The 16,323-nt window shown below is 36.7% G+C and overlaps 4 protein-coding genes and 1 long non-coding RNA gene across 9 annotated transcripts; all 5 read left to right on the top strand.

Moving 5' to 3' along the window:
• Nucleotides 1–3,309, top strand: LOC106401116 (tonoplast dicarboxylate transporter-like). Of its 2 annotated transcripts, XR_007325178.1 has the most exons (4): nucleotides 1–598; nucleotides 1,568–2,699; nucleotides 2,785–2,979; nucleotides 3,190–3,309. XR_007325178.1 is itself a non-coding variant. In XM_013841561.3 (3 exons), the coding sequence occupies exons 1-3, from the start codon at nucleotides 152–154 to the stop codon at nucleotides 2,811–2,813; spliced, it is 1,608 nt and encodes a 535-aa protein (XP_013697015.2). In that variant the 5' UTR covers nucleotides 1–151; the 3' UTR covers nucleotides 2,814–3,075. The 2 variants fall into 2 exon arrangements, 1 of the variants encoding a protein (XP_013697015.2); XM_013841561.3 differs by lacking the exon at nucleotides 3,190–3,309 and having other exon boundaries at nucleotides 2,785–3,075.
• A 297-nt stretch (nucleotides 3,310–3,606) lies between these two features.
• On the top strand, nucleotides 3,607–4,013 carry LOC125588987. The gene is made up of 2 exons (XR_007325183.1): nucleotides 3,607–3,643; nucleotides 3,721–4,013. It is a non-coding gene; the product is annotated as an uncharacterized LOC125588987 (long non-coding RNA).
• A 441-nt stretch (nucleotides 4,014–4,454) lies between these two features.
• On the top strand, nucleotides 4,455–8,035 carry LOC125588984 (putative nuclease HARBI1). 4 transcript variants are annotated; one of them, XM_048761044.1, is made up of 4 exons: nucleotides 4,456–5,097; nucleotides 5,195–5,311; nucleotides 5,400–5,981; nucleotides 6,528–8,035. In XM_048761044.1, the coding sequence occupies exon 4, from the start codon at nucleotides 6,756–6,758 to the stop codon at nucleotides 7,812–7,814; it is 1,059 nt and encodes a 352-aa protein (XP_048617001.1). In that variant the 5' UTR covers nucleotides 4,456–5,097; nucleotides 5,195–5,311; nucleotides 5,400–5,981; nucleotides 6,528–6,755; the 3' UTR covers nucleotides 7,815–8,035. The 4 variants fall into 4 exon arrangements, with proteins under 4 accessions (XP_048617000.1, XP_048617001.1, XP_048617004.1 ...); XM_048761043.1 differs by having other exon boundaries at nucleotides 4,455–5,097; nucleotides 5,195–5,981; XM_048761048.1 differs by lacking the exon at nucleotides 6,528–8,035 and having other exon boundaries at nucleotides 4,540–5,097; nucleotides 5,400–5,803.
• A 175-nt stretch (nucleotides 8,036–8,210) lies between these two features.
• Nucleotides 8,211–9,014, top strand: LOC106424220 (cysteine proteinase inhibitor 5-like). The gene has a single exon (XM_013864977.3). It carries the CDS (start codon nucleotides 8,474–8,476, stop codon nucleotides 8,834–8,836), a length of 363 nt encoding a protein of 120 aa, XP_013720431.2. The 5' UTR covers nucleotides 8,211–8,473; the 3' UTR covers nucleotides 8,837–9,014.
• Nucleotides 9,015–13,746: 4,732 nt separating this feature from the next.
• On the top strand, nucleotides 13,747–16,290 carry LOC106400999 (putative MO25-like protein At5g47540). The gene is made up of 11 exons (XM_013841419.3): nucleotides 13,747–14,218; nucleotides 14,312–14,473; nucleotides 14,594–14,712; nucleotides 14,819–14,893; nucleotides 15,003–15,096; nucleotides 15,185–15,244; nucleotides 15,320–15,388; nucleotides 15,486–15,584; nucleotides 15,681–15,725; nucleotides 15,834–15,936; nucleotides 16,027–16,290. Exons 1-11 carry the CDS (start codon nucleotides 14,090–14,092, stop codon nucleotides 16,101–16,103), a joined length of 1,032 nt encoding a protein of 343 aa, XP_013696873.2. The 5' UTR covers nucleotides 13,747–14,089; the 3' UTR covers nucleotides 16,104–16,290.
• Nucleotides 16,291–16,323: the final 33 nt, after the last annotated feature.

The following is a 16,323-nucleotide window of genomic DNA, read 5'->3' as shown; positions in this document are numbered from 1 at the left end:
CCACACAAATTAATTCTATAACATAAATTTACATTCGTTTTTTGCCGAACACATTATAATAATTAAATAAATTGATTTATAAAAGGGCTCTTTCCCTTCTTACATTTCTTGCATTTCTCTATTTCTTTCCTCTAAAACCGGAGTTAACACAATGAACGGTGATCATATCTCCGTCGCAGACTCCGACAATATGAAATCTCCGCTCTTACCGGTCGTCCACAATGACGAACCAATGGAGAGAAAAACGGTGGGGCAACATCTCCGGACAATATTCACGCCGAATAATTGTTACATCGCTCTTGGTCCTCTTCTTTGCGCCGTGGTGTGTCTATGCGCACGGCTCGGCGGAGATGATACGACGAGGGCGAGGAACATGCTCGGCGTTCTTGTATGGATATTCGAGTGGTGGTTGACGGAGGCCGTTCCGATGCCTATCACCTCCATGTCACCGCTTTTCCTATTCCCTCTCTTCGGAATCACGGCGGCGGATGACGTGGCAAGTTCTTACATGGATGACGTCATCGCCCTAGTCCTGGGCAGCTTTATCCTTGCTCTCGCCGTCGAACACTACAATATACATCGTCGTCTCGCCCTTAACGTGAGTCGTTTTATCTCTTTGTTTTCTTTGTCTTTTTCTCATATTTTCATAGAATCTTTTTGTCCTTTTTAGATTTTGTAAGCATCGTTTTTTAAATTGTAGATTCGCGATTTTATGTGTTAGAAAAATTTGTACTCATGTAGTTGCTAGGGACTCTGATCCTAGGAAATATTGAAGTAAGCAGATGATTTTCCGTGGGTCCACAGATGAGTTGATTACAACTTTTGATCATTGATTCATTATGTGGAGAGCTTTCAACTAAATACAAACTTATTAAATTATAACTTTAAAATAAAATTAATTCGGCAGTGGTCTATGTATATATAAGGAAGAGAGATACATATAAGCGTAGAAGAATGCAACAAATATTATATATAACTTTTGTTCCACAAAGTAAAAGTCTGATATATTAACTGAACATATAAAAAGTTTAAGCTTAAAATATACAATCATCTATTTAATACATACTCCCATCTATTTCATAATATAAATAGTTTTAGCTAAAATCACAAAGATTAAGAAAATTGTTATTTTAAAAGAAATATCACTAAGTATATAGATTATATATTGACCAATCATAAATAAATGTATATAAATTGATTGGTTACACTTCGCCAAATAAATAAATAAAATTACATAAAAACATGAAACAACTTATATTTTAAAACAGAAAATAACTCTAAAATTATTTATATAATGAAACAGAGAGAGTATATATGTCATATCCGTGTTTTTATGGTGTTTATAACCTTTAATGGCTGGTGTACGTATAACCTTAAAATAGCATAGGCCAATCCACATAGCACAATGTTGACTAACTCAGGCATATGAGATGATTAGGTTACAACCTACAATTATATATGATCATCAACAGTAATATTATGATAGTAGATCCTATTTAATTAAGTGAAGGTTAAATAAATAATCAAGGACATATGAATAATGATAATATTATTCTTATCCATGAAGATAACTATGGTGTTCTGCGTGGAGCCTCTAAATGCGCCACTCCTTCTTCTTGGCATCTGCGCAACGACGGCGTTCGTGAGTATGTGGATGCACAACGTGGCGGCTACCGTCATGATGATGCCAGTTGCTACAGGGATACTTCAAAGACTGCCCTCTTCGTCGGAAATGGTGCATCCGGCGGTGGGGAAGTTTTGCAAGGCGGTGGTGCTCGGTGTGATATACTCGGCTGCAATTGGTGGAATGAGCACACTGACAGGAACAGGTGTGAATCTGATACTTGTCGGAATGTGGAAAAGCTATTTCCCTGAGGGTAACCCAATCAGTTTCAGCCAATGGTTCTTCTTCGGTTTCCCATTAGCTTTGTGCATATTCTTGGTGCTTTGGGGTATTCTATGTGTGTTGTACTGTCCTAAAGGATCAGGGAAAGCTCTATCTCCTTATCTTCATAAATCTCATCTTCGTAGAGAGCTTGAGATGTTAGGAACAATGAGTTTCGCTGAAAAGATGGTTCTGTCTGTGTTTGGTGGGTTGGTTTTGTTGTGGATGACAAGAAATATAACCCAAGATATCCCCGGCTGGGGTAGCCTCTTCCACGGCCGGGCTGGGGATGGAACGGTGAGTGTGATGATGGCTACATTGCTGTTTATAATCCCAAACAAAATTAAAAAGGGAGAGAAGCTAATGGATTGGAATAAATGCAAGAAACTTCCGTGGAACATAGTGTTATTACTAGGAGCTGGGTTCGCTATAGCTGATGGAGTACGCTCCAGTGGCTTAGCTGAAGTCTTATCCAAAGGTCTCGTGTTTCTTGAAACTGCTCCTTATTGGGCCATTGCTCCAACCGTTTGCCTCATCGCTGCTACCATCACTGAGTTCACCTCAAACAACGCAACCACTACATTGTTGGTTCCTTTACTCATCGAGATTGCAAAGACAATGCGCGTCCATCCTCTGCTTCTGATGGTCCCTGGTGCCATAGGAGCTCAGTTTGCTTTCTTGCTACCCACGGGAACGCCCTCTAACGTCGTAGGGTTCACGACAGGGCATATTGAGATCAAAGACATGATTAAGACAGGCTTGCCTCTAAAGATCGCAGGAACCGCCTTTCTCTCTGTCTTGATGCCAACCCTTGGTATGGTTAACTTTTACGATCATGGTCACTTTCTTTATATATTACAGTTTGAAAAATAGTTGCTTATCTATATGTTGTATGGCAGGGGCTTACGTTTTTGGAACAAAAGGATGAGATTAGTTCAATGAGTTGAAGCACAAGACAACAGACACTATTGATTCATTGTGTACTATATTCTTACAATGGGGCATCCTATTTTAGATATGTCAGTCAAACCAGGAAATTTAGATGTGGTCAACAAACCGGCCCATTTTTGTAACCTGCTCGACTATAGTTTCCGGTACGATTGTTTTCTTTTGTGCTTTTACAACGTACCGGTAAGTTTGGTCCTATTTTTCTTGTGTATATATATATATATTGAGAACAGTTATTTAAATATAACTATGTGCATTGCAAAAAACTCGTAACAGTTAAGTGTTAATTTATTCATGGTCCTACTAATTAATGATTCTCCTACATCACTATCCAGCATGGCTTCTTCTGTTTTCAGGTTTCTACAAACACAATAAAGGAGAAAAGAAAACGCTCATGCCTTGTTTACATCAACAATTTTATGTCCTGCTTGCTTGTATTACTTTTGTCTGTTACTCATTTATATTCTTGATTTGTCCTTTGCTATATAGTTGTGTAATAAACTATTAATTAATATGATTATCATTATATTATATGTTTTTGGGTATTTACCATTGTTGGTACTTGGTAGTAGTTGGGCATATTGGAAAAGAAAATATAATTGTAAGAGCATCTCCAATGGTGTTACCACCATTAGAGTCCTTAGCATTATTAAACTAATTTTTTTTGGATAGTTAAGGGTTCTAATCAAAATTCTATCTCCAATGATGTTCTCCAATTTGGAGTTTTTAGGAATAAAACACAACTCTTGAATTTTCTGAATCTTGTCTCAGGAGGAGTGATGTGTGCTCATCGTGTAGCTGCTGACATTGGTGAGACAAGTGTAATAGAGACTTGTTGATTGCTATGAGCGTAAGAAGCTAACACTTTTTCACCTTTTGATTCGTAGGGCTTGAGAGAAAATCGAAGGTACTTGATGCTGGTCTTCTTGGTATACTTGGTTGGCTAAGGACACTCGCATAGTTCTGAGAGTTGTGTTCCTCAAGTCCATGAGAGCAGGACAAAAGAGCTGCACATATATATAAGAAAAATATTTTTCCATATTCAATATTTTTTTGTCTTTCTCTTCATACATAGATAAAATCAAAATTAAGGAATCTAATCCTAGAATCATGGGAAAGGAGTCTAATTCCAACTTCCTATGTTAAGAAAAACATACTAGTTTAAGAACCTTAAGTCTTACATTTGGAGATTGAATTTTGGTTCAGGTATCATCATCATCTGCATGATTCTCATTAGAAGTAGAACCTTCCCACCAAGAAACAGGTGGTACTCCCGAGTCCGTAACCTTCGTTTGTCTACTTTAGGATGTATTCCAAAAAGGGTATAATAAGTGTTATCTAATGTCAAAAAATCCATTAGAGCATGTACAACGCGGGTTGTTAGTCAATCCTTAAGTGTAATCCTTAGCTTTTTGTGATTAAATAAACAATAAAAATATCGATTAAGCTAAGGATGAATCCTAAATTAAGGATTAAAAGGACGGAATCCGTAATGCGCTGGCGTTACGTGAGTGGCTGGAGTCACATTTGTTTTTGGTGGGGTGAGTGAAAAAAAAACGCGAAGAAATTCATTTGTTCGACCCAAGGAAAAAAAAAACCAGAGGCGTGACGGAGGCGATAGAGGGACGAATCGTGATCGTCGTTGTCGAAAGTAAATCCGGCTTCTCTGTCTGTTAATTTTTCTTCTGGGCTTGATGCATGTTCATTTCATCGGTTGAAAGGGTTCGATTGTGGGGTTTAAATAGAATTAGGGTTTGAAATGGGATTGGGGATTTCAATCGAATTAGGGTTTTTGTCTGGGTTTGTAATTTTCTTATTTTCGAGGCGATGTTGTGTTGTTATTGACGCGATTCCAGGTTCTGGATTGAGTAAATGGGATTGGGGATTTTATTCGAATTAGGGTTTTCTTCTGCGTTTGCTAATTTGTTCTTTTAGATAGGATTGTTTGTTGTTCTCGTCGGGAATGAAATCGAAATAGGGTTTTGTTCTGGATTGAAATCGTATAATGGTTTTCTTGTCGGTTCACACTCGATAAAAGGTTTGAGGCTGGATTTGTTTTCGTTGCAGGTACAGAAATGGAGGAAGAACTTCGAGATATGAAAGCACACAAAGCGTACATCAGCATGGTTGATTTCGTTGCAGAAGCGCAACAGGGCATTCCCAAACTGTGCCCCTGTGGCTCAATCACGAAGGAAACCGTTGATGAAGAGGACACTTACGACTACCTCCCTGGGAAAAGATACTTCATCTGCAAAGACTTCGAGGTGTGAAATTTTATTTCTATCTCATTTATTTATATGCGATTCTTGTTCTTCCTTATTTGTTTGTTGTTTGACCAATTTCCACTATTTTGTTTGGCAGAATGACGGACTTCATTTCAGGCAACCATGGGTTACGGGTGTGACAGAAGAGGTTGAGAGGCTGAAACTACGGGTTCACGAGCATGAGAAGCTTCTCAGAGAGTGTGAGGCACTTAAGGTGAGATTCAATTGTCAGTTTCATAATAAAGTTAGTTGTTTGTACTACATTTCTAAACCATTGTTTGGTTTACCTGTTCTCTGTACAGGCACAGGTTGCAATGCTGGTAAAGCGGGTGACAGAACTTGAGTTACTGCACTAAGGTTAGTCTAACTGAACTTTATTAGTTACTATATAACTCGCTAGTTACTAGTTTTAGTTGTTTGAATAGAAACGGATAGGACAGGCACCTGTTTAGTTTGAAATCTGTACACTTTGCGTTAATGAACTTGTAGAGTGTGTAGTTATAAATGCTTAGCTTAACGACCATTAAATTTTCTATAGCTGTTGTGATAGGACAGTTTTCTACTTGTATTGAATGTAGAATCCCTTATTTAATCTTACTAGTTTCTAGTAGAGAATCACACAGTTTTATTCATACTCTTTACAAACTCCTAAATGGAAAGCTCCTCTAGTTTTGTTAACCTGTTAACGAGTCAAGGGGCAGTTGACCTTGACTCATTAGAAACTCCGGCGTTTAGTACCCAATCTCCGCAGGAGGCAGTGTGTAATGTTTCATTTCTTGTACTCTAAACTTGAACCACTCCATGTATCAAACGTACGTTTAAGAATTCTCAACATTGTCTTTCGCTTGATAAAGTCTTAAGTCTTCACATATCAAGGCTACAAGGTAATAAGTCTTCTCAACATTGTCTTTCGCTTAATTAAACTCTCCAATCTAATAATATTTTATGCCTAAACTTTGAATGAATTCCAAAAGTGATGTTTACTCCTATTTGCATAAAATTATATTTATGGTTTTTAAGTTTAAATGCTAAACTTTCTGGATTATATTGCCAAATTTAGATTGAAATTTCAAGTTCGATCATTAACATATAAGACCGTATACATACTTGAAAATCAGTAGGTTCCCTTGTTTTAGTCAAAGACCGAGTTTCTCTATATCATCATGAGCTCACTTGCATAACCGTTTTTGTAGTCTAAAATGAAGGAATTGAAATAATTTAACTTTTTGCGAAAACTTTCCCACTTTTTCCTTGGGGATCTATTTATGAGTCTCTGTATTTTGATCTTTCGAATCCTTTATAAATGAAACATAGTACATTATAAATGCGGCTTTAGATTATGTTCATCAAATCATGTTATTATTTCCTCATAATTATAGACATGATCTTCAATATTTTGATTATAATTTTTTTTTTTAAACGAAATATAGCCAAATATGGGAGATGAAGTGGATCGCAGATTAAATGCGGCTTTAGATGAAGCTGTCGATGAATATTTGGAAGATACATACAACGACATCGTAAAGAAGCAAAAAAAGAAAGAGAGAAAACGTGCATATGTCGAAAGAAACCGCGAAGAGGGCCATACCCGTCTATGAAATGACTACTTCAGTGAAAATCCAACATTTCCGCCTCATTTATTCAGACGCCGTTTCCGCATGAACAAGGACGTTTTCATGCGTATTGTCGATCGTCTCTCAGAAAATTATCCTTTCTTCCAACAAAGAAGAGATGCTGTCGGAAGATTAGGTCTATCTCCACTACAAAAGTGTACGGCAGCTCTTCGTATGCTTGCTTATGGCTGTGCGGCTGACGCCGTTGACGAATACCTCAGACTTGGTGAAAGCACGGCACTTTCATGTTTAACGAATTTCACAGAAGGGGTAATTGATTTATTTGGAGAAGAGTATATGCGAAGACCCACTCCAGAGGATCTTCAACGACTGCTCGACATTGGAGAGATTCGCGGCTTCCCGGGAATGATAGGAAGCATCGATTGTATGCATTGGGAGTGGAAAAATTGCCCAACCGCTTGGAAAGGACAGTACACCCGTGGATCAGGAAAGCCAACAATTGTCTTGGAAGCTGTAGCTTCCCAAGATCTTTGGATTTGGCACGCTTTTTTTGGTCCTCCAGTTACCTTAAACGATATTAACGTCCTCGATCGATCTCCTGTTTTTGATGACATTTTACAAGGTCGAGCTCCAAGGGTACAATACCTGGTAAACGGACACCAATATGGTTTGCCTTACTACCTCACAGACGGCATATATCCAAGATGGTCAACATTTATCCAATCTATCTCAAACCCTCAAAGTCCTGAAGCACAGTTATTTGCTAAAGTTCAGGAGTCCACCCGAAAAGATGTGGAGCGTGCTTTCGGAGTATTGCAAGCTCGATTTGCAATAGTTAAAAACCCGGCTATTTTGTGGGACAAGACCCAAATAGGGATGGTTATGCGAACATGTATCATACTGCACAATATGATAGTGGAAAATGAACGCAATGGATACAGCGGGTGTGATATATCAGAGTTTGAAGAAGGAGAATCGAGTAGAAGTTCAGAGGTGGATATGTCATATACTCGCAGGCCTTCAAATCTCCGAACTATGCTTGAAATACGTACTCAAGTTCGTGACCCACATACGCATGAACAATTGAAGTTTGATTTGATCCAAAATATTTGGAACAAGTTTGGTAATGATGAAAATGTTTAATTGTTGTATGTTTCTATTTTCTCTTTCAATAAATAAAAATTTTAAATTTTTTTTTAAAAAAATTTATTAATAATTTTCTAAGAATTCCTTAACGGTAACACCATTGGAGCAATATTTGTGATTAGAGTCCTTGACTATTCATAAAAAAAAAAAATAATAATAATAATAAACTAATGTTAAGGACTCCAATGGTGGGTAACACCATTGGAGGTGCTCTTAGCTTTCGGAAATCCTCATATGATGCAAAATTAATTTTAAAATAACTTCATTGTTTTTTCCAACATTTTTATCTTTTAGTCATAAAAACACTTCTGTTTCATAGATTGAGTAATTTATCAATGAATGGTCAAACCACCACTCGAGATGGTACGCCATTGTGATTTATGATTGAAGAGATTGATATATAAATGTGGTTACAAAACAAAAAGGTTGAACAATAAATTTAAAACTTAAAATGTTCTAAAATGTAACACTTAATTTGAACATGAGTCTGCGTCACGTCAAGTGGCAAGCCTCTAGTGTTATGAGTCTGCTTAATTTAACACTTAATTTGGATATGAGTCTGCTTCACGTCAAGTGGCAAGCCTTTACTATAAATAAATAACCCTAAAACCCTCTTGCCATGACAAATTCGAGCAAAAAAAGAAACACGGAAAAAAATGAATAATAAAGCATTTTTCTTTCTTCTCCTCTCCCTCGTCCTCCTCCCACTCTACGCGTTTGCGGTGGTGAGTGTTGGCGGCTGGAGTCCCATCAGCGATGTTAAGGACCCTCATGTTGTAGAGATCGGCGTATTCGCCGTCTCCGAGTACGATAAACAGAGCAAGTCAGGACTCAAGTTCGTGACAGTTGTTAGCGGCGAGTCTCAGGTAACCGCAGGTACTAATTACCGGCTTATGGTGACGGTGGATGGCAGCATAGGAGTTGCTGGCGCTGGTGTGAGCAAGAAGTACGAGGCGATTGTATGGGAGAAACCGTGGCTGAAATCGATGAATCTCACTTCTTTCAAGCCCACCGTATAATGGCATTTTCTCTGGTTTTTCCATATGTGACAGATCTTATAAAACAACAAAAAAAAAGAAAGAAATTATTGTCAGTTAATGTATGACTATCTGGTTTTCAAGTTTCATGTTGTAACGGTAAAGAAAGAGTGTGATGCAGATTGCAGACGAATAAATGATACTATATTGACACATCCGCTAAATATGCCGGCTAATCTGCTATATAGATTATGGGGTCACGAGACTGTTGAGAGATGGTATCACTAAATTGAATTATTGGATATCATTTTTATGAAAAAAAATAGAAGGTGACACAAGAGAACATGTGAGGGGAAGTGTCGAAGGCGTAAAGCGAACATGTCATTTGTCTTTTGGTCCACTACGCAGGTCAATTAATGTCACCAGTAATTTTTTTCTTGCTAAGATAATGTGACCAGTATTTAAATTATTCAACTACCAGCTTGTCCAAAAAAAAAACCATAATATCAAATATTTAACTATTGAGAGTTGATTTATATATTTTTTTCGCTCAATAACTCCATATGTTAAATTATATCCCTTTCGTTCCCGAAAGTAAGATTTTCTAAAATTTTCACTGTGGGAACCGAAATTCGCACTGTCGATTTCCGTTTAAATAAGGAAATTAGAAAAATCCTAATTTCCCAGAGGACCCAAATATTTGTTAATTACCACACGTCAAGCAATCAGAACACGAGAACAACAACGATAAAAATAAGAAATCGAAAAGAGAGCAAAGAAGATCTTCTTCCGAATCTGCGTATGAGCGTTTACAACAAGGTATAAGCCTGGGCTCGAGAGCTGTCGGCGAGATTTCTAGTTCTAGCAACCCTAAGACGGCTAAACCTAATTGAGTCGCAGCTCGAAATAACAAAAACGGAAAATTGCCTAAATTGCTCTAAGTGCTAAGTTTGCTCTGAAAAAGTTTTTTTCTCTGCTCCTCGCCTAGGACTCCTTATATACTAGCTCCAAGGTCGGTTTACGCTTTTACTCTTCTGCCCTTAAGCCGTCATAGCATAAAAATGGAGATATTCCATTTTTCCCGATCTTCACAATTATCTTCAAAACTTCCGTATTTATCCGCGGAAACTTGACATTTATCCTTCCTCGTGGGCCAAGCGTGAACAATGCTGTGGTTCACGGGCTTTTGGTTAGGAAAAATCGTAGGATGGGCCTCGAGTCGTGTTTTATATCCCTTTGGGCCGTCTTCCGGCTCGACACGTTTACTACGAGTTTTCCGCGGTTTCTAATCCGAGAAGTTTGATCGACGAATTAGAATAGCGGGAAACATGGACTGAGCTTGCTACGGTCTTCGGGAGATAGCATTCGAAGGTTTGACGAGAATGCAAAGACTGATGTCGTATCGATGTTCGGAAAGGTTCAATCGCTACACAGCGACCGAACTTTGGCTCGAGCCCGGTCGCTACATAGCGACCGAGCGGGACAATCGCTCGGTCGCTACGTAGCGACCGAGCTTTAGCTCGAGCTCGGTCGCTATGTAGCGACCGAGCGGGACGACCGCTCGGTCGCTACGTAGCGACCAAGCTTGGCTGAGCTCGGTCGCTACGTAGCGACCGAGCGGGACGATCGCTCGGTCGCTACGTAGCGACCGAGCTTGGCTGAGCTCGGTGTTTCGAGCCTTCGTCGGATATCTCGACTCTTTCTTCCGTAAAGTTTTTTCGTAAGAAAGAGTCTATTTCGAAAAGTACTCTTCGGAGAAATTCTTATTTTCTTCTTCGGATGTTTTGGATGTTAAATTTGTCGTAACCGTTTTTGACCCCAACATTCACGTTTATTAAGAATAAAATAAATTTTTACAATTTAATTTATAATTTGTTTCAATACACTTTCTAATAATTATCCACCAATAAAATTTAATCAATTCAAATATTCAAAATTAATATTTCTCAAAAGTATACAAAAGTACCTTAAAAATATAAGAAATTTATTTTTATGGAACAAAAAATAAACTCTAAAAAATCTTATTTTCGGGAACGGATGGAGTATTTAGTTGCTATAACAAATATCACGAGAAACTGTTAGAACGGACATATTATAAATTACATGAAAAATAAGATTTCACATGGTTGTTTATAGTAAAGGGATGACGTACTATAAATCGGCATGGTTGTTTATACTACAAGAGATGAAATATAAGCCAAAGAATGCAAATTGATTTCTATGCATGTTAAAAAGATCTAGGTCAGTTTTGAAGGCCAAACAAGTCGTTGGATCAGCACAATTTGTCTTAAACCTTATTGAATACATCATTCTTTAGCTCAGGCTGCGCACGGCGCACATAAATTCTTCCAGTTTTGTGTGAAGTGTCGATAGATACTGTTGCATCCTGGGGTCTTTGGCATGTGAAATCCCATGTTAGTGTTAATAAACCATCCCAATCTATTAAATGGTCCATGATTAATCTAACATCGACGTGAAAAGTAGGGACAAAATAGATCACACGGGATAGTCTCATGCTGCTATGATGCTGTGGGGTCTCCACCCCTTCTTCACAATTTTTATTGGTTTGCCTTCTTCCAACTACCTACCTCTATGGGCACAAGTTGCCAAGTGCCCATTGGTGATATCTTTTTGAAAGTTTTCATATATACCAAAATGATTTATGTTCAATTGATCCCCATAATAATTTCTATAAAAATTAAAATTAATGTTTTGTTGTAATAAAATATAGTTTACTTATTTGCCGACTAGATTGTCATTTAATAAAATCAATAGTACAAAGTCGTAAACAACTTTTTTTTACGTAAACTATAATTATGCCCGTTTATTGAAGATGATATACCCTCGTACTACTATTCTACTACTATTCGAAGGGTGTGACTTTTCATACTTTTAAAATTTTCAAATCGCATAACCTCATGCTCATTGCTTCTAATTAGTACATATCAATGAATTTGATGATAACATAGCTTTTGCATTGATCTTGATTCGACCTGAACAGAGTTTATGTGAAAATGATTCTTTCTTATATGAAATTTTATTATTCTCTCCCGAAAAAAAACATTGTGAGTTTTTCTAAATATTCCAATAAACAAATTGCAGTCTTCTTCTACCAATCTTGTAAAACTCAAACGATGATGATTACTCTGGAACAATGGCAGAACAATGTAACAATGACTAAAACTTAGTGATGCCTTTTGTGTAAATGATCTGGCCAAAAATGTTTCTCCTAAGAAGTGACAAGAATTATACAAATACTCCATCTTTCCAAAAGGTTCTGAAATTTCTTCTTCTAATATATATAATGGTTAGTAATATCAAAAATTTGTGATAAAAAATCCAGATGATATTTCCTACTACATATAGGATAACAAACACCGGCCAGAAACATGAATTCAACAGACAATAACAAATTTTTTTGGACATAACCACTCTGTTAAAAGAGACATAGTTATATCGAAGATATATAATGAATGAGAAGAAACTAAATCGTAATATATCACCTGTAGATGAAACACCATTAGTGACATGACAATTGTTGTTGCCTTGACTCTGAATTGCAGTCACTGACCCATGTACCGGAAACTTATTAAACAGAATGTGTGTTTTTTTTATATAAACCACCACCATATCACAATGAAGATATACATAAATCAGAGTTGAAACCCAAATGATACCAACAAATTCTTCAGCAAACTAAACCCCGAAGGTATTTCAACTAGAACACTTAGTCACATCATGAATTATTGGAAGTGTTTTTGAAGAAAATAGAGAAGAATCGTCGTAAACGCTTCATGAATTTAAATGCTTATGAAGTGTATTTGGAAAAAATGTAGTCAAAGTGAAAACAGAAAGAGTACGACCAACATTAGAGTTGACGCCTGTCCGAAAAAAATACATATTAGAAGTTAAAACCAATCGCTTGAAGAATTGCTTGAATGGAAGAGTCGCGAAACAATGTGTAGTTTTTCTGCTGTAAACCGAGGAGACCTAAGTCTTTATTTTACAAAATAGGTAATTTATATTTTGGTATGAAGATGTACTTAGGAAACAATCTAGAAGAGAGTCGATTCGGTAACCATATTTGAACCTCTTAGAAAATAAAATTATCTCAATTCATTTATTTTTTTTAATCCGTTTATTTTTGTTTTAGTTTTTGTGTTTACTTTTATATAGGTTCTTTCGTGAAGAATTATATTTTGGTAAATCTTTTGGATATCTTATTTTTCCAATTTTATTGGTTATTGTAAGATTATCGATTTTAATTTGAATAAAATTTAAATGATAAAACGATTAAGAAAATTGTCAGAGCATTAATTATAAATCATTTGATTTGTACCAAAATTTATAAATTTTAATTTTAACAAAACTTTAGATGATAAAATCACAATCTTGGATAGAGAATCATTAAAAATCATGTAATCTTTATAAAATATATATTAATAATTAGTTTTAAACATAATTGAACTATTATGTGGATAATACATAGGAGATGAGTTTTTTCAAATAAACATTTCTCAAAAATATCTATAGCTCTAATCTTGAATAAATTCAATGTAATACGATAATTGAGATTGATGTTTGTGATGCAGCAAAAATTTTAAAGCTCACAAAAAAATTTGTAGAGTTGATATTCTATTGATAAATGGAAGAAATTTTATCTCTACAATTTATTTCTCTTGATATGTTGGTATCTTCTAGTCATTTTCATTGTATTATTTGTTGTTTTTATTTGCATATGTATTGTATATGTATTTGTATCATCTTTTAACAATCTAATTAATATTGAAAAACATATTTCTCAAAAGTAAAAACATATTTGATTTTTTTAGTTATTTGTATTTATGTTAATGATAAAATTTCATTAAAACTACTAAAATACAAAAGTGTCATGATTTGCCAAGAAAATCAGAGTCAATAAGGAAGGAAGGAAACAGAGGAAAAATAGATATCTTTTCTTTACAGCACATAGCTAAAAATGGATACACATCTCAAGTGAGAGAAGAAGAGAAAGAACCAGACAGGAGAGGAGATATAGGAACCAGACAGACACACAGACCAGTCAAATCAACATAAAAAAAAAACCAATCTTTTTTTTAACTTTTGACCAAATCTAAAAAAGGGGGAGAGAAGGGGAGAGAGGTAAAGATAGGGCCGTGCTTGTCAAAGGGAGGTGCTGCACGCGGAGCCTCCACACCGGCGAGGAGGCTCTCGTTGCAGCGCCATAGCGGAAGCCTATCCTCTTCAGGTCTCGCCAGAGAACCGTCGGATCAATCCGATAACGGCGGTGGGAAGATGAAGGGTCTATTCAAGTCCAAGCCTCGCACTCCTGCTGACATCGTCCGCCAGACCCGTGATCTCCTTCTCTACGCTGATCGATCCAAGTCTTTGCCTGACCTCCGTGAATCCAAACGCGAAGAAAAGGTCTCTCCTTTATTACAAATCACAATGTCGGTTTGCTCTCTCTCTCTGTATGGATTTGTTTGTTGAATGTTGTTGTTGCCTTCTTGTTTGTAGATGGCGGAGCTAAGCAGGAACATCCGTGATATGAAGTCTATTCTCTATGGAAACAGCGAGGCCGAGCCTGTGGCTGAAGCTTGTGCTCAATTGACTCAAGAGTTCTTTAGAGAAGATACTCTACGTCTCTTGATCACTTGTCTCCCTAAGCTCAACTTGGAGGTAACACTAGAATGACATCATTTTGAGATCTAGATTCAGAAAAATCTTGTGTTTGTTAGATTGAGATATCATTATTCTATGATCTAATTGCGAAAAATCTTATTTTTTTTTCTCTGTTAGACGAGGAAAGATGCAACACAGCTAGTTGCAAATCTACAGAGGCAACAAGTGAACTCAAGGTTGATTGCTTCTGATTATCTGGAAGCCAACCTTGACCTCATGGATGTTTTGATGGAGGGGTGAGTGTTACTGGTCCGATCTTATAATCTAAGTTGGTAGTTTCCGAATCAAGAGATTTCTCATTTTTTTATACCATTTATAACAGCTTTCCATGTTTTGTGTCAGGTTTGAGAATACGGACTTGGCTTTGCATTATGGTGCTATGTTTAGGGAGTGCATCCGTCATCAGATTGTTGCCAGGTGAGCAGATCATTCCATTTTCTCCAGTTTACAACTTGTGAAAGTGAACATCTGTTCAGTGATATTCAAGTTCACATTGGTTCACTAAAGTAATTTTCTATGGATTCAGATATGTTCTGGAGTCTGAGCATGTGAAGAAGTTCTTCGATTACATACAGCTTCCTAACTTCGACATTGCTGCAGATGCTGCTGCAACTTTTAAGGTTCTTACAAGTTGAATCTTTTCCTGCTGGCACCTATTAAATGTCAAACGTGCAGTCATTAACACAACCGTTTAATTTATATTCACAGGAACTGCTAACTAGGCATAAGTCTACTGTTGCTGAGTTTCTCATCAAGAATGAAGACTGGGTAAGTCTTTCTGATTTGCTTGCAAACTCAAAAACATTAGACAGAGTATAATTCTCAAACTTCTGTGGTTTGCAGTTTTTCGCGGACTACAACTCAAAGCTTCTTGAATCAAGTAACTATATAACCAGACGGCAAGCTATTAAGGTAGTGTAAATTATACGTTAGAGTCTACTAAAAACAATGAAACAATGTTAGTGTGTGTGATTAATCTGATGTACTGTTTTGTGTAAACGTTAAACAGTTGCTGGGTGATATATTACTGGATCGATCAAACTCAGCTGTGATGACGAGATATGTGAGCTCAAGGGACAACTTGAGGATTCTCATGAATCTTCTTAGGGTATGATGCTTTATTTATTTGAATATACTCTCCTCAGATCTTTTGTTCTTGGTGGTAATATCTTGGAAAAATAAACACAATCGCTTTGAATTACAGGAGTCAAGCAAGAGCATCCAGATAGAAGCGTTTCATGTTTTCAAGGTATTATTAATTCTTGTATCTTAAAGTAGTGGAACATTATGATGATGATGATGATTTTCCTGTTTGTACAACGTGATTGTACTGAGATCATCATTATCTGTTATGCAGCTGTTTGCAGCGAACCAAAACAAGCCTGCAGATATAATCAACATTCTGGTGGCAAACAAAAGCAAGCTTCTAAGATTGTTGGCTGATTTGAAACCAGACAAAGGTATGAGGCTCCTCTTTAACTACACCATGCTTTATATATGATCCTTTCTCCTCTTTTATAAATGTTTTGTTTGGTTCATCTTTTTGGCAGAGGACGAGAGGTTTGAAGCAGATAAGACTCAGGTCTTGAGAGAAATTGCAGCCCTTGAGCCTCGAGATCTTGCTTGAATTGATTGCACCAACCAACAGATATGCTCCTTCTTTCCCTTTTTAAAACATTCAACTAGACATTTTTGAAACATCAAAGTTGGTTGCTTGTTTTCTTTATTAGGTAAAACATCTCTTTCATTTCTCTTACATACTCAAGAGACAAGATATTCATTTGATTGTTGATGAGAAAATGGGTTTAGTTAAACGCGTTTAAGTTCTACACATAACCTCGTATAAG

This window comes from Brassica napus, chromosome A2 (genome assembly GCF_020379485.1).
Source record: "Brassica napus cultivar Da-Ae chromosome A2, Da-Ae, whole genome shotgun sequence".
Classification (NCBI taxonomy): Eukaryota; Viridiplantae; Streptophyta; class Magnoliopsida; order Brassicales; family Brassicaceae; genus Brassica; species Brassica napus.
Note: the sequence above shows the minus strand (reverse complement) of the source record. Positions and strands in the feature narration are given on the sequence as shown.

What these genes read in the sequence shown, in the direction of transcription:
- LOC125588984 (XM_048761043.1), top strand. Translation starts at nt 6,756, where the DNA reads ATGAACAAGGACGTTTTCATGCGTATTGTCGATCGTCTCTCAGAAAAT.
- LOC106424220 (XM_013864977.3), top strand. Translation starts at nt 8,474, where the DNA reads ATGAATAATAAAGCATTTTTCTTTCTTCTCCTCTCCCTCGTCCTCCTC.
- LOC106401116 (XM_013841561.3), top strand. Translation starts at nt 152, where the DNA reads ATGAACGGTGATCATATCTCCGTCGCAGACTCCGACAATATGAAATCT. An exon ending in ATCGTCGTCTCGCCCTTAAC is followed by an intron (nt 599 to 1,567) that starts GTGAGTCGTTTT and finishes TTATCCATGAAG; the next exon opens with ATAACTATGGTGTTCTGCGT. An exon ending in TGTCTTGATGCCAACCCTTG is followed by an intron (nt 2,700 to 2,784) that starts GTATGGTTAACT and finishes GTTGTATGGCAG; the next exon opens with GGGCTTACGTTTTTGGAACA.
- LOC106400999 (XM_013841419.3), top strand. Translation starts at nt 14,090, where the DNA reads ATGAAGGGTCTATTCAAGTCCAAGCCTCGCACTCCTGCTGACATCGTC. An exon ending in AATCCAAACGCGAAGAAAAG is followed by an intron (nt 14,219 to 14,311) that starts GTCTCTCCTTTA and finishes TCTTGTTTGTAG; the next exon opens with ATGGCGGAGCTAAGCAGGAA. An exon ending in ATGGATGTTTTGATGGAGGG is followed by an intron (nt 14,713 to 14,818) that starts GTGAGTGTTACT and finishes GTTTTGTGTCAG; the next exon opens with GTTTGAGAATACGGACTTGG.